Source organism: Cryptomeria japonica, chromosome 10 (genome assembly GCF_030272615.1).
Source record: "Cryptomeria japonica chromosome 10, Sugi_1.0, whole genome shotgun sequence".
Taxonomy (NCBI): Eukaryota; Viridiplantae; Streptophyta; class Pinopsida; order Cupressales; family Cupressaceae; genus Cryptomeria; species Cryptomeria japonica.
Window position 1 is genome coordinate 361,402,252 of NC_081414.1, and position 15,315 is coordinate 361,417,566.

A 15,315-nucleotide genomic window follows, 5' to 3' on the forward strand; every position below is an offset into this window, starting at 1 on the left:
ATCTACCAGTGTTCATCTTATAGCAGTGTCATTTATGATAACCACAATCATCAAGGGATCATATTGATGTTGAATTTCACTAGTAGGCAACTCATCTTGAGTAAACACAATTTGAGCTTTAGGATTCATCACAGAGTTAACCAAAGACACTATATTACTAGATGTATTAGGTGGAGGAACATTCAAATCTTTCAAGGCATCTTGTAACATTCCATGATGAGTGGAAGAAGTTTGGATCAAATCCCAAAGGGATATCTTAGCAGGGGTAGCTTTAAGTTGTTCTATGAGATCATATTCCTTACCAAGAACTTGTGAAATATGAGGAGCTTGAGGAAGAATAGGTTGGGAAGGAGGAAGTGAAGTTGGGATAACTGGAGGAGGATTAGGTTGCCTATTGTTTCTAGTATTATAAGTATGGGCAACCGCATGATAACTCTCTCTAGTCAATTGCTTAGCATACTCATAAGGGCTCTTAGAGGAATAACCTCCTTGCACAGTAATAACCGGTTTCTTAGGAGTGCAAAAAGAATCATTAGCATAACCACCTTGAACCACTAAGATAGGCTTATTTAAAGGTTGAGAATTTTGAGAAGGACAAGCACCTTGGACAGTGAAGAGAGGTTTGTTAGGTGTTTCATTCACATGTATCAAATTGATTGAGGATGGTTTAGAGGAACGAACAAAAGTGTTGGAAGAATTATTGATAGTCTTTTCTTGCACTAAAATCTTATCACAGATTAAATCAATTTTAGGAGAGAGACAAGGGGTAGGCATTGATGTTCTAGTAGGAAGAGTAATACTAGGAAAGGTCATATCATCCTCTATCATCAAAGGATCTACATGGGGAATACACTCTCTAGGAGAAGGATCAACATTACTCTCTAAAGTCTCACTTTTGAGAGGGAGATCTTTGAAAGAGATGTTAACCGTTTTGCTTTGAACTAGGGTATCCTTATGAGTAGAACCAAATTGAGGAGAGGGAGATGCTTTATTTTTAGAGGGAGAATAATTGAGATTCAAGGAAGGGGAGAAACTATCAAGGGAGTTTCCAATCTTGATTTCATCCCCTTTGGCTAGGGGTAGAGAATAATCTATACCTTCTTCTAATGGTTCATCCCAAATAGTGAGGTTGTTGAAAGGAATGTTTGAAGTGTTGTCAATTTCGGGAGAGGAGATAACATTGTTTATTAATTCTGCATCCTTAGGAGGGAGAGCATCAATAGATGTGTTAAACTCATCCTCTTTCCTCAAAATATGTTCGATAGGGGAGAGAGAATTAAGGAAATTGCTTATTATTTCATCTTCTTTCTCTAAGGGATGCTTATGGGTAAGACCAACTTTAGGAGAAGGGTAAGCATTTACCATTAATTCATCATCTCTAGTGGGAATTTTGTTGGAAAAGGAAAGGCCATCACTAGGAAATGTAGGGATAATGTCATCTTCTTGCACAAAAGGATCCTCATGAAGGGAGTGTTTTTTAGGAGACACAAAGGCATCAAGGGCATCATTCAACAAAGCATGATCATATCTATTAAAAGGTTTATCTTTTGATTCAAAAGGAGATATCTCTTCATAGAGGGGATCATTGAAAACAACCATGTTACTAGATTTAGTGGAAGAGCTGATAGGAATGTACCCTTGAGAGGAATCATTCGACTTATCTTTCTCATCACAACGAAATGGCATAGTAACAATGTTTATGAGTTTTTGGTAAAATGAAGGTTTGGTATATTTAGGTTTCAAAAATTCATCTAAAGCTTCATCTAACTCATAATCATCACAAATATGAACATCTTGCAAATAAAAATCTGACATTTTGAAATTGCATAAAATTTTAAACACACAATGCAAAGAAACACACTTTTTTTTTTTTTTTTTTAATGAAAATGAAATGAAAACACACTAAATCTAGATCTAGATCTAACAAATGCAATGCAAGAGGAAGCAATGATAGATTCACGTCGGGTTCACCAAAATGTGTGGGAGAAAAAGTGACACTAAGCAAACATGCCCTAATCTCACTTTCAACCACACACTTGTGGAATACGAAAGAGCCTAGAGGTATCACACAATTGGCTACTTCTTCTTGTGAAAGAGAGAGCCACGGGCTACCTATTAGGATTTCTATTCCTTTGTTGTAATTGAAAGATAAAATGATGCAAGTTCAATTCCTAACCCCAAAGTGCAAGTATGAACTACTAACAAGATTGCAGAATTGAACTTAAACAATGGAAAGCTGTAAACACAAGGAAAAGACAAGAATGTAAATGCGTACTTGGAGTTAAAATCTGATTGAAAATGTTCGGGACGGGGGCGCGGGCGCCACTGTCCTGATTCTGCCCTGAAACTGCTTCGAAAACTGTTGTTTTTGCACTCTGGAAAAGCTGTCAAAAATGCTGAAAATGCTGTCTGTCAGGAGGACCAGGGCGCCCAGCGCCCCTGTCCTGGCAGGACCAGGGCGCCCCACGCCCCTGTCTTGGTCTTTTGCTCTGAAATCTGGTGCGGAGTGCTGTCTCGACCTGCTATTCCTGGATCTGCAACCTGCGGCGTCGTCCGAGTCCCGAAACCTGCACTTATATCTGAAAAGATGTTTGGGCGGCTATATAGGGTTTTGCCTTAATCAAACCCCCGCTTCGGTGATTTCCACCTCCACGAATAGCCAAGTTGTATTGTAAAATGTATTGTGTGTGCAGACCTAGTGTGTGTGCAAGGTCCTAAGATGCAAGTAAGCAAACTAGAGCAACCTAGAAAGTAAACCCTAATTGCTCATAAATGATAATGTACATGCTCTAAATCAAGATGCAAAGTGATCTAAAGCATGAATAAAGGATATGTTGAAGCTTATGCAAAGACATGAAAACAACATGAAATCATACCCAACCCTCAAGGGAGAAGTACAAGCCAATCTTCAGTCGGTAATCTCCTATTGTTCTTCAATGTCTTCCAAGCCCTAAATGGATGAATGAAATTGATAAATGCTTGATAGAAGGATGTTGAATGTTGTTGAAGTCCTCAAAGATCTGCTCTTTTGCTGCATATGAGGTTCCTGAAAACGAAAATCCGATCCTTTCAAATGAAGAAAGAGAGCTCTTATATATGAAACCCTAGGTCTTAATTCCAACTTTTGGCCGACCTAGAGATTGAATTTCCTGCCAATTTCTTGGGGTTAAGCTTTATTTTATGATTGGATCGCGCTCCTAAAATTTCGGGAAAAATGTTCGGGACCATGTGCACGCCGGGCGCCATGGTCCCGACAACTTTTCACCAAATTTTCAGGACTGTCGGATATGATGATTTAAGAGAGAATCCCGAAGTTACAGGTGATTTCGAGATGTTTTGACCCCCGAAATCAAGCCCCCAAGTTCAAAATAGGACCTAATTAGGGTTTTTGATTAAATGATGTATTGGAAGAATAAAATGAAAGGGGCACACTTTAATGAAAGGGCCCAACTTTATGATGTAGGAGATGATAAAATAGGACCTTAGACCTAATTAATTTAATTAATTAAGTGCTAAAGGGGAAATGCAATGCAAAATGCAAAATGCGCCAAGGCGGGTGCTAAACTAGGTGTGAAATTGTACCACCCTAGCAAGTGCGTACAATTTACGACGCTACACTATGATACACTTTTCACCATGGATAACAGGGTCATAAATATTATGGTATTCATTAGTGAAACCTGATGTTTTAACCAGTTCGGTTAGGTACATTTTTTTTTCACTTGGCTTCCTGTTGAACTACTGCTTCCCGTTTTCCCCATCGTTGTTATTGTTAATAATTCAAAATAATGCTAGATACAAACCTAAAAATGCTAACCCTCAAATTGGACCACGAGATCAAAAAAATTAAAAAATGCGGGATATGTTCTAGATTTTACCAAAAATTTCTATTTCACTAGATTGGCATAGACAATCTCTGTTGCAACTTGCATTCCTCAATCTAGTAGTTGTTTTAGAATCTCCCTCGATTTACTGGTTTGTCCATGAAATGAAATACGATTATGATTTATGAGTCACTTATTTTGAAAACTCTGAAAAGTACAAAAGTAATACTTAGGGCAAAATATCTAGAATCATGTTGTAATTTTATTAATTATTATTAATATCTATTCGCCACCAAGGACAAAACATTCATTACTTTAGTATAAATTCTGAGCACATTAAATGTAAAACATTCAATTCTAGGTGAAGTTCTCACAAATGTGTTCACTTCCCACATTCGGGTCGAAATCCACCCTAAGTTGTTGATCTTTTCTCATCCAACAAACGATGGTACCTGTTATCAGATGTCATGGGTCACATGACTTCTGCCATTTTTCGGGCACGTCACCACACTCAAGTCACTTTTCGAGACTGTTTTTAAAGTCTGTTTAATCATTTTAAACTTTTGCTCGAAAAAGAGCTTTATAGACTTAATTATATTTAATTAAATTTAAAACGGTCAATTTCGGGCGAAGTTCTCACAAATGTGTTCACTTCCCACATTCGAGCCAAAATCCACCCTAAGCCGTTGATCTTTTCTCATCCAACAGACGCTGGTACGTGTTGTCAAAGATCGTGGGTCCCATGACTTTTGCCATTTTTTGGGCACGTCACCACACTCGAGTCACTTTGCAGGAGTCAAGACTGTTTTTTAAGTCTGTTTAATCATTTTAAACTTTCCCCTGAAAAAGAGCTTTATAGACTTAATTATATTTAATTAAATTTAAAACGCCCAATTCTGGGCGAAGTTCTCACAAATGTGTTCACTTCCCACATTCGGGTTGAAATCCACCCTAAGCCATTGATCTTTGCTCATCCAACGGACGATGGTACCTGTTGTCAGACGTCGTGGGTCCCATGACTTCTACCATTTTTCGGGCACATCACCATACTCGTGTCACTTTTCGGGAGTCGCTTGGACTATTTTTTAAGTCTGTTTAATCATTTTAAACTTCTACCCGAAAAAGAGCTTTATAGACTTAATTATATTTAATTAAATTTAAAATGTTCAATTTCAGGCGAAGTTCTCACAAATGTGTTCACTTCCCACATTCAGGCCGAAATCCACCCTAAGTCGTTGATCTTTGCTCATCCAACAGACGATGGTACCTATTGTCAGATTTCGTGGGTCCCATAATAAGAGACATTTAAAGATGTGCAATAGTTTGTGATAACTATTAAATATAATGGTAATATTATTTGTAAAAATATGAAATTCAAAAATAGTATAGAACATGAAACCTAGTTTCTAGAATTAAAAAAATAACTAAATAAAAATATAAATTTTGATATACAATTTGAAAGGTAAAAGTTTAATATAAAAAAGAAAACATTCAATATTAAATCTAAAATATTAATTTAAAATTTAACAAAATTCTTTAAAAATATGTTTACGATATATAATTTTAAAAAATAGTTTAAAAATATATATAAAAGTTCAACATAAATTTAGTGTAATATAAATTTTAATTTAATTTAATTTAATAAATAAATAAAGACTAAAAAATATATATTAAAGTTCAACATAAATTTAGTTTAATATAAATTTTAATTTAATATAATTTTATTGATAAATAATGTGGTGAATCTTATTGATAAACGTGCACCTCCTAAGGACCTATGCAATATGCATTACCTTTGATCCTAGTGAGACTATTAAAATTTGAAACACCTGATGGCCCACTATAAGTCTATATATCACCTGCAAAGATCAAAGACATACTCTCATGAGGGGTTCTCATTGATGATTGATCCAACATGTATGGTGAATGTAATAAGTTAAGAATATCTTTATACTTTACAATTGCATGAAGTAACATATTGATATGATAAATTTGATTTAGTGGTTAAGATCTTAGATGGTTTCTCTTGTCCTACTATAGGTTCTATTACTCTTCCCGTTAAGGTTGGTACTAAGTGCTTAGATGTCATTTTTGCTATCATTCCTAAATCCTACTTCAGATCAATTTTGTGTGAAGTTGGGACATCGTTGCCCTTGGTTCTCTTCCATGAAAGTGATCCCATCTACCCTTCATAAATGTCTCAAATTTCTTCATTATGACAAAAACTTAATTATAAATCATAGCATGTACCCAGTACCAACCCACACATGCACTAGTTCAAAACTTCAACAACAAGTAAGTTGGACTTTTAGTTTTAATTCACTTGTTTTTCGTGAGATAAACATCTATTTTATATATATTTATAAAATCATAATCAACCATAATCAATGTACAAATAATCAATGGAACGAACTGATTTTTTATATATATATTAAATATAGAGGAAGAAGCATTACATAAAAAAGATCACAGTATTAAATTTATTTCCATTGTTTAACAAAATATTGAAATAACGTAGCTCATAGACAAAAAGCATTTGAAAAACTTTCATTAATAAAAATGAAATAGAATTATAGAAAGCATTTTTATATCCATAAGACTCTAAGAGGCAAACTGAAATAAATTGGAATTTGAAAATTTATCATTAATATTTATGCTTTGGAAATTTACAATTTTTACGTCTGAGACTTGAGTCCCTTAAAAACTTAAAAGCCAAAATGAGTGAGCCATTGAGCCTATGAGATTTCGAGGACATAGGCAAAAAAAAAACTACTAGGGGGTTAGGGCTAGGGCACAAGTAGTGGATGGTTTACAACTTTGCCCTAAGAATCTGGCCCTCCTTCCATGTAGAATTATTTAGACAACATAAGCTGAGAGAATTCTTCAAGCCACATGTAGTTTGGAAAGTCATCTAGGAGAAACCATTTCTAGAGGAAGTCCCTGCCAATCCACACCCATTTAGGAGAAACGGTTGCCTGGCCACTGGCACTGTTTGGTCAGGGAGGAGAAGCTTGGATAATTCACTCGCCCAAGGGTTCCCCACCCCTACTTCTACAAGGACGACAACAGTAATGTCGTCTCCAAGGAAGTCTTTCTTAAAAATCTTCCTCAACAACATCAACATATACACCTTGTCTCCTCCGAGGTCTAGAAGAGATGCGAAGAACTAGGATGTAATGTATGTGTTAACATGGTATCCATTTTCGTTTCACAGAGACTCTCTGCCCAACACCATCCACATAGCCTCATTGGTGAACAACCCAACCTCCTTGCAGACTGATTGGAGGGTTGGGTCTCTAATGGAGCCCAGAAAGGCCCTCTGGCCCTCTGCAGAAATGCTTCTCAAGCAGATGGGAGTGTCCATCTTGAGAAATCATATTAACAAATTAAACAACCTAAGCCTGTAAACCTAAACCAAAGGAATAATTTAAATACCGTGAGCTCTGACAATTTATCTACCAAATGGCAAAGGCTGATTGAAGATGAAAGAAGCAGAGATCATATATAAATAGTTGAAGCTCTTGATTATAATAATTACTTCTCTAACCTTATTAATTGCTTTTATTTATTTTTTAATTTTTCGTATCTCTGCAAGTCTTTCCCATAAATGCACTAGTGTGCAAAATTGGAAACAGCTATAAACCAGTACCAAGTTGGCAAGTACCACATTGGAAGTCATGGGGACAGAGTGGATTGCAGTTAGTGAATAGATATATATTAAATGAATGAAATTATCAATCGTGATTTGTGACATTTGATATGTGTCTATTGAATCCAATTCCATTCTAGGCACTTTCTGGTGAGCTATGTTCTCTTCAGAAAATTGGGCCAAAATAAAACTTCAGCCATTGATCTAGATCATCGAATGGTTTAAAATCATTGATGGATTCTAGGTATGTCTCACCCTTCACGTGTCAAAGAGGCCACACTTATTGATACATCGTGCAGAGTCCAGACTCAATGTGATGTACTGATGTGATGTGATGTGCCTTGTCTATTAATGGCAATGAATTCATGAAATCGCCAATAAATTATATATTTTTCCATAAATAACAAAATATTCGCCAAAACAAATTAAATAATTTTCAAGCGGTGGATAAAAATCGCCAATACATTTAAATAATTTTTCCTTTGGAGTAAAATTTTTTGCCCATACAATTATATATTTGTTCCTTTTACCAAAAAATATTCGCCTCCTACAATATATATTTTCCCCATAGAACAAGGTATTATTCGCCATAAATTTATGGAATTTTCGTACCCTAGAAAAAAATCGCCAATACAAATAATTTTTTTCCCTAATTTGAATTTTTTTTTGTCATCAATATGAAAATTCCCCCCCGAAAATAATGTCTGATTCGCCAGGATTTTACACAGTTGCCCGAGGGGTGGTTTCTTAAAGTTATCCCCGGATAGAAATATAAAGGTAGAGATAAGAAGAGGTATATAGAGAAATGTGGAAAGAGGGATATGCATATGGGTAGAGAGATGGAGATATAATGAGATAAAGATAGTGGGAGAGATGGAAGAAGAAATATGGAGAGGTAGTGATGGAGAAGCAAAGAGATATAGATATAGAGGTCTAGGCAGAGAGAGGGGGGGGGGGTGATACAAATATAGAGGTAGATATAAGGGGAGAGCAAGAGAGGTATAGGGCAAGAAATACATAGAGAGATGGTACATGTAGAGGGAGAGATAAAGATAGAGAGAGGGGAAGAGGAAGAGGGAGAGGGAGAGGGAGATGGAGAGGGAGAGATAAAGAGAGGTATAGATGACTTGAGAGAGAGAGAGAGAGAGAGAGAGATTAGAAAAGACCTCTAAATATGAAAGATGGAGAGGGAGAGGAAGAGAGAAGGATGGATAGAGAGTTAGAGACATGTCTAGAGATAGAGGGGTAGAGAAGAAGGTAGATAGGTATGGAGATAGAGGAAAGATAGAGAGAGATATAGATAGATAGGGATAGGGATAGGGATAGATAAAGAGAGATATATATTATGCGATAGAGTGATAGAGATATAGAAACTAGGGAGAGGGAGAAGAGATAGATATATAAATAGATAATTATAGAGAGAGATAAATCGAGGGAGATTGAACATAGAGATAGAGATATATGGGAAGATAAGGAGAGCAATAGATACATAGAAAGAGAAAGGGAGAGTGGTAGAGATAAAGAGATAAATAGGTGGAGAGAGAGAGAGAGAGAGAGAGAGAGAGAGAGAGAGAGAGAGAGAGAGAGAGAGAGAGAGAGAGAGAGGGTAAGGAGATATATATATAGGGGATAGAGGTAGAGAGGATGATAAATATAGAGAGATAAGAGGGATGAATAAATTATATGAAGATAAGTATATAAATAGGGAGAGAATAAGATAGAGGGATAGAAATATAAAGGTAGAGATAAGAAGAGGTATAATGTGGAAAGAAGGATATGCATAGGGGTAGAGAGATGGAGATATAATGAGATAAAGATAATGGGAGAGATGGAAGAAGAAATGTGGAGAGGTAGAGATGGAGAAGAAAAGAGATACAGATATAGAGGTCTAGGAAGAGAGGGGGGGGGGTGATATAAATATAGAGGTAGATATAAAGGGAGAGCAAGAGAGGGCAAAAAATACATAGAGAGATGTTACATGAAGATGGAGAGATAAAGAAAGAGAGAGGGGAAGAGGCAGAGGGAGAGGGATAGGGAGAGATAGAGAGAGGTATCATATGTGACTTTTACTGTCTTTTAGGTGTATCATATGTTGAATTGAATGAATATTAGATTTAATTTTTATTCAACTAAAAGAGGAAAATGTGCCATGTAGTTGGATATTATTTGCATTCATTAGTTTAAATATATTTAGATAAAGGTAAGAAGTGATATATAAATAGACTTAGAGAGGGATAAATCAAGATATCTAGATAGAGGGAAAGATGGGAGAAAAAATATTAAGATATTGAGACAAAGAGGAAAAGAGATATATGAAGAGGGATATGGAGAGAGATGTATGGGTAGAGAGAGGGATATGAAGGAAAAAACTACTATATAGTAAAAGTGGAGGTTCATAGATCTCATTTTATGGTTTTGGGCTATTAAATTTATTGATATTTATATCTAAATAATTTAAATAATATATAAACATAAATAATGCTGGAATATCTACATTCTCAAATTAGTTCATACCATTATTGATTTCAAAACATACATGTCACTTTTAAGTGCTTCAAGTTAGAAAACTAAGCTTGTATTAGTCATTTCCTTTATGAAAAGGTGACACCATTCTATAAAAGTTGCCCTAATGTATCTTAAAATATAAAACATATTTATATCCCAATAATATAAATTCATCCACATTTTTTATATTTCATGGGCAATTTAAAACCAAACAATTGCATAAAACTTTGAAGTATGTCAAACAAGTGCAAGGTCTCAAAATATTTCTGCAAGGTTAATATGCTATGCTTATGTAGATTGATATTATTTAAACCATATATAATTTACAAATGATAATAGATTTATATCATTTCATAAATACGATCAAATAACTAAGAAGGGGAGCAAGGCATTGAGTCATGGGTAACCAAGTCAAATATAAAGCAATGGATAAGATACATGTATGTTTTGAATCAACTAAGAGTAGCGAACAAGTACTACATATAATATTTTATCAATTTACATTTAATTCATTTAAATGAAGTTCAAAGATTCAACAGAATTAGCAATCTAGATATTAATCAAACAATGCTATATATGGCACTAATAAAAAAATCAACTTTACAACTATTGCATTAGAAGAGTAACAAAAATGTTAGCCAATAAATGTAGCCCCAAAGATTTTATGAACCCTTTAAATTGTAAGTCAATTATTGAGACAACTAGATTACAAAGAGAAATTTTTTGCTTACAAGTACCTTTCATAGATTCACAAAACAATGAATCAAATAGAACTTTTAGCCTTAACATTATAGTTTGAAACCCTAAAAAACACTTTGACTAGAGGTTGTTGCAAATATGATTTTGTGTTGTCATTGATGTCAACCAAGGTTCAGAAGTTGGTATGTGATCAATGGTGCCATATTAGGAGTCTACATTGACATATGGAGATTGGTGGTTATGACCGTGGATAAAATATCTAGCTTACTCATGACTATTCTAGAGTATTGAAGATTTATTTAGATGTGTGTAGCATATTTTGTCTAATTGTGACTATTCTGGTAAACAATCTATCAGACAGGGTTCGGTTTCTGGTCTGCATTATGCTACATTGATTCAAATTTACTTGTGGCTATATAGTATGGTGTTGGTGGATGTAAAATGATGTTCCATTGAATATTGAATCATGTTCTCATTTGATCCACAATTGATTTGGTGTTGGTTTGAGTAAAGATTTTGTAGTTACAATGTAATCAAGTCCGCAAGAATGCTTTGCATTCCTTTGTCTTTTGATGTTTCTAGTGTTGCAGTTATATGCTATAGAATTGTTAGTATAAAGTGATGCTATGTTGTGCATCTGTAGGCATTGTGGAGGTCTTCGTTGAATTTTTTGTATGTTTAACTAGGTTGCATTATCAGTTATGTCCTTTGGAACCGACTTGAGTGTTTTTGGTTTGTGTAAAAGTACGCAAAGTTGAAGGTGACGAGTTAGGATTGATTAGAAGGTCTTTTGATGGTGTAATGTTTCACACATCTTGTTCCCCTTTTGCACTGCTTTGGAGAATACATTTTAGGCTGACTACTTATACTCTAATTAGGCTGACCTAATTGATGTATCTTCTTCAAGTGTGGATGATATATAAAGATGAGATCCTTTGGAGGATTGTTTGAGTATAATGAGAAGTTGTGTATGGTGTGTCAAGTAAGTGCGAAGGTGTGCAAGTGCAGATAAGTAGTGATGAAGCTAGTTTTAGATGTTTAGAACAGTGAACTATAATCAACATTTTAGAGGATGTTCTTCTACTTAGTTTAGTAACAATTACTCTTTGTAATAAGATCTTTTGTATCTTAATTTCCTGAAGAAGTGATCTTCAATAATTTGCAAGTCCATTGTATCTTGCCCTAAGGTTGTTTGCCTTAGCCTGCAAGTCCAAATAAGGAGCAGTGAGCTTCCTTGGCCTAGAGCCCAAAAAAATAAAATAAGTATTCATATAGTGAGATACATCTCACCAATGTTTTTCCCACATTGGGGTTTCCACATAAAATCTTGGTTACATTGTGTGATTGATCTTTTGTTTTCAATTGTTTACTTTTGCACACGTGGTAATTGGAATGAATGATAAATGAATGGTTAAGTTTTAATATATGTCGATTCACCCCTCCCCCCTCTCAACATCTGAAAGTGTTCAACAAAGGATATTGTACATATTCAACCAAGAGATCCATGTTTGTCCAAAATAACCAACCCTTTTCAAGAAAAAAAATCCTTTATAAGAAACAATTCTATCCCAGATTGTATATGTCATTGACACGTTTTGCAATCTACTTATTGTTGCAATCATTATGACAATAAGAAGGAATAATATGTCATTGGCATGTAATTTTGTTCGACCTTGTTGATGATAGGAAGATGTAATTACATATGAGCATAAAAAAACATATGTTATTATCTTTATACATAAGTTTTCTTAAATATTTACATTACTCAGGTGTAAAATTGACTAATTAAATTTGTTGCAACAACCTTTTAATAGAAAATATGTTAAAGAAGTCAATACATGCTTTTAAAAAGTGACAAATTCTCACAGATTGATCTAGTTTCAACTATCATGTAAACAAATACTAATTAGTTTAATTTCCACGAACCTAAATTTATTGTTACCTGCTCATTGACGTCCCAAACTACCAATTCTCCTCTAGCAATAACATGATTCCCATAAAATAATTGCATTTGTAACTTGCTAAAAAAAAAAAATCATCAATTCATAACTTAAAGCTTTTGCTAGATAATGTTAGAATTTTTTTTAAACCAAGTTACTTAGAGTTCAATATCACCTATTGAATCAAATTTGTAACTAGAAAGATCTTCTAAGAAAGTCTCGTGCTATACCACCTATCATGTGAACTTGAGAACTTTATAAATGCCAATTCAAACTTTTGATTTTTACCTTTGATCAATGGCTTAGATTGATAGTCACAAGTGCTTGTAAAGCTCATAAAAGCACAAGTCTTAAGATTGGCCAATACACTAAAACTAGAGATCTCGGCAATGAAGTCTTTTTATATTTATTTGGTCAGAAATACTTTGAAATTTACTCAAACAATGCTACAAATCAAAGCATAGAAGATACACTATTATAGTGCTTAATTAAAGTCGAAAGCTTACCAAGTTGGCAAGAAATCCTTTACGCATATCCCACGTTGTTGAATGAATGCACGATATACTAAAACGCTCGACCCCGAACGGATTCACTCACGATCGTGGTATCGAATATATTGATATAGAATTCACCTGAAGGCCCTCAAATTTCCAGTCAGGTTAATTGTACATTGACCCCAACATCTCTGGAATGAATCTGCAACTTACACGTTCCTGTTTAAAAGCTCCGCCATTGTTGCCCTGCAATCAGTCGCAAAATGCGTAACAAGTTGTGAAGAATCTGTTGGCGCAGGGACGTGCAACGTAAGCTAATGAAAAGCTTCCCACGTTGGCCTGAACGGCTAAACTTTTGTCACGCATCTCGATACTCCTCTCCATTAAAGCCCCAACAAACTTTCGTCGGATTGCAGGTCTGTAGCTACCCAAAGTTTCCCTGTCATTCACCATGTCTTCTGAAGGGCATGCGAAACGAAAAGCTGCAGATGGAGCCATGAGCGCCATGACAAAGTTCCACTTCATTTTGCTCATTATGTCGACCAATTTGGCTACTCTGTTCCTGTTTACATACCCAAACAATGGGCCATTCGGGCACGAGGAACTGATAGCAAATCTGATCCAAACCAGGCAAGAACTAATGAAAGTCCAGGCCCAGCTTCAAATATCGAGAAAACTCTCAGAGGCAATCGTGAGCACAAAGGCACTCAAATCCCAGGACCCCAACGACGACATTGCAAATGACCCGTGGGTACATTGGGGAGGAGGAGCCATGCCCAGGGAGCTCATGGAATTCATTTCCCCAAAGAAGCTCCCACGGGGCTACACGCCCAACATCGGATCAGACACCATTTATCCCTCTGTGGGACAGGCCTGTGCATTGTTGAAGGATGATCTCGACCAATACATGGACTATAAGCCAGGGGAGCTCTGCCCTGAAGACGAAGTTCTGGCCCAGAAGCTCTTGCTCCGGGGCTGCGAGCCTCTCCCCCGCCGCCGCTGTATTCCCCACACTTCCCCCAACTACAAAGAACCGTACCCATTTCCTCAAAGTATGTGGACCACTCCGCCCAATTCCTCTGTGGTTTGGACTGCTTACACCTGTAAAGATTATGCCTGCCTCATCGACCGGAAAAACCATCCGGGTATTGAGGACTGTAAGGACTGTTTCGATCTGCAATACAGGGAAAAGAGCCGCTGGCTCGGACCTGGTGGGTCCATTGATTTCACTGTCGACGAAGTTCTGGCCCTGAAAAAGGGCACAATCCGCATTGGCCTCGACATTGGGGGCGGAACGGCGACCTTTGCAGTCCGGATGCGCGAGCGGAATGTGACAATTGTGACCACATCCATGAATTTCAATGGGCCTTTCAACAATTTCATTGCTTCCAGAGGAGTCGTGCCGCTTTACATCACCATCACTCAGCGCTTGCCGTTTTTCGACAATACTCTGGATATTGTTCATTCCATGCATGTTCTTAGTAACTGGATTCCTACCCGTTTGCTGGAATTTATACTGTATGATATATACAGGATTTTGAGGCCCGGTGGGGTTTTCTGGCTTGATCATTTCTTTTGCACCGAGAAGGAGACTGAGATCTATGTGCCCATGATTGCGAATCTGGGTTTTAGGAAGCTTAAGTGGTCTGTTGGTAGTAAGAATGACAGAGGCGCTAAAGAGGTTTACATCTCTGCTCTCCTCGAGAAGCCTCTTCAGAGAGATTGAGTGGAAGGAACAGAAAAAAGAATTGGTCGAATGAATAACTGTAGTTCAAATTGTCTTTCTGTTGTTTAAATCTTGGGGGTTTTAGGAATTGAAGGTTTATTCTGGAAAGTAGTTCAGATTTGGATTTGTTGATTTTCTTTGCGAAACAGAGATAATCTATGCTTGTTGTCAACTGTGGAGCGTTCGGTTTCGCAATTCGGGGAGTGAATATGAATTTGATATCATACAATGGTGAATTCACCCATTATGTAATTCAAATTGATTATTTTCGACGAATACCTGTGTTTTTTTCTTTCTCTGGATATCTTTTAAGTTGATGGTTGTTTAGTTAGCCATGAGGCATAAGTCACGCAGGCAATTTTGTTTTTTTTCTCTTTTCCAGATCTTAGATTTGCAGAGTTCCATTCGTGATTGTCAGTGAGCAATTGCATATTTCAGTCAACTCTTGCATGTGGTTATACGCAATATCTTATGTCTA

The 15,315-nt window shown here is 36.2% G+C and overlaps 1 protein-coding gene across 1 annotated transcript; it reads left to right on the plus strand.

Moving 5' to 3' along the window:
- The first annotated feature begins 13,236 nt into the window (after positions 1-13,236).
- LOC131042774 (probable methyltransferase At1g29790) lies at positions 13,237-15,113 on the plus strand. The gene has a single exon (XM_057976095.2). It carries the CDS (start codon positions 13,563-13,565, stop codon positions 14,835-14,837), a length of 1,275 nt encoding a protein of 424 aa, XP_057832078.1. The 5' UTR covers positions 13,237-13,562; the 3' UTR covers positions 14,838-15,113.
- The last annotated feature ends 202 nt before the right edge of the window (positions 15,114-15,315 follow it).

Excerpts from the sequence above, each read along its gene's own strand:
- LOC131042774 (XM_057976095.2), top strand. The coding sequence starts at position 13,563 with ATGTCTTCTGAAGGGCATGCGAAACGAAAAGCTGCAGATGGAGCCATG.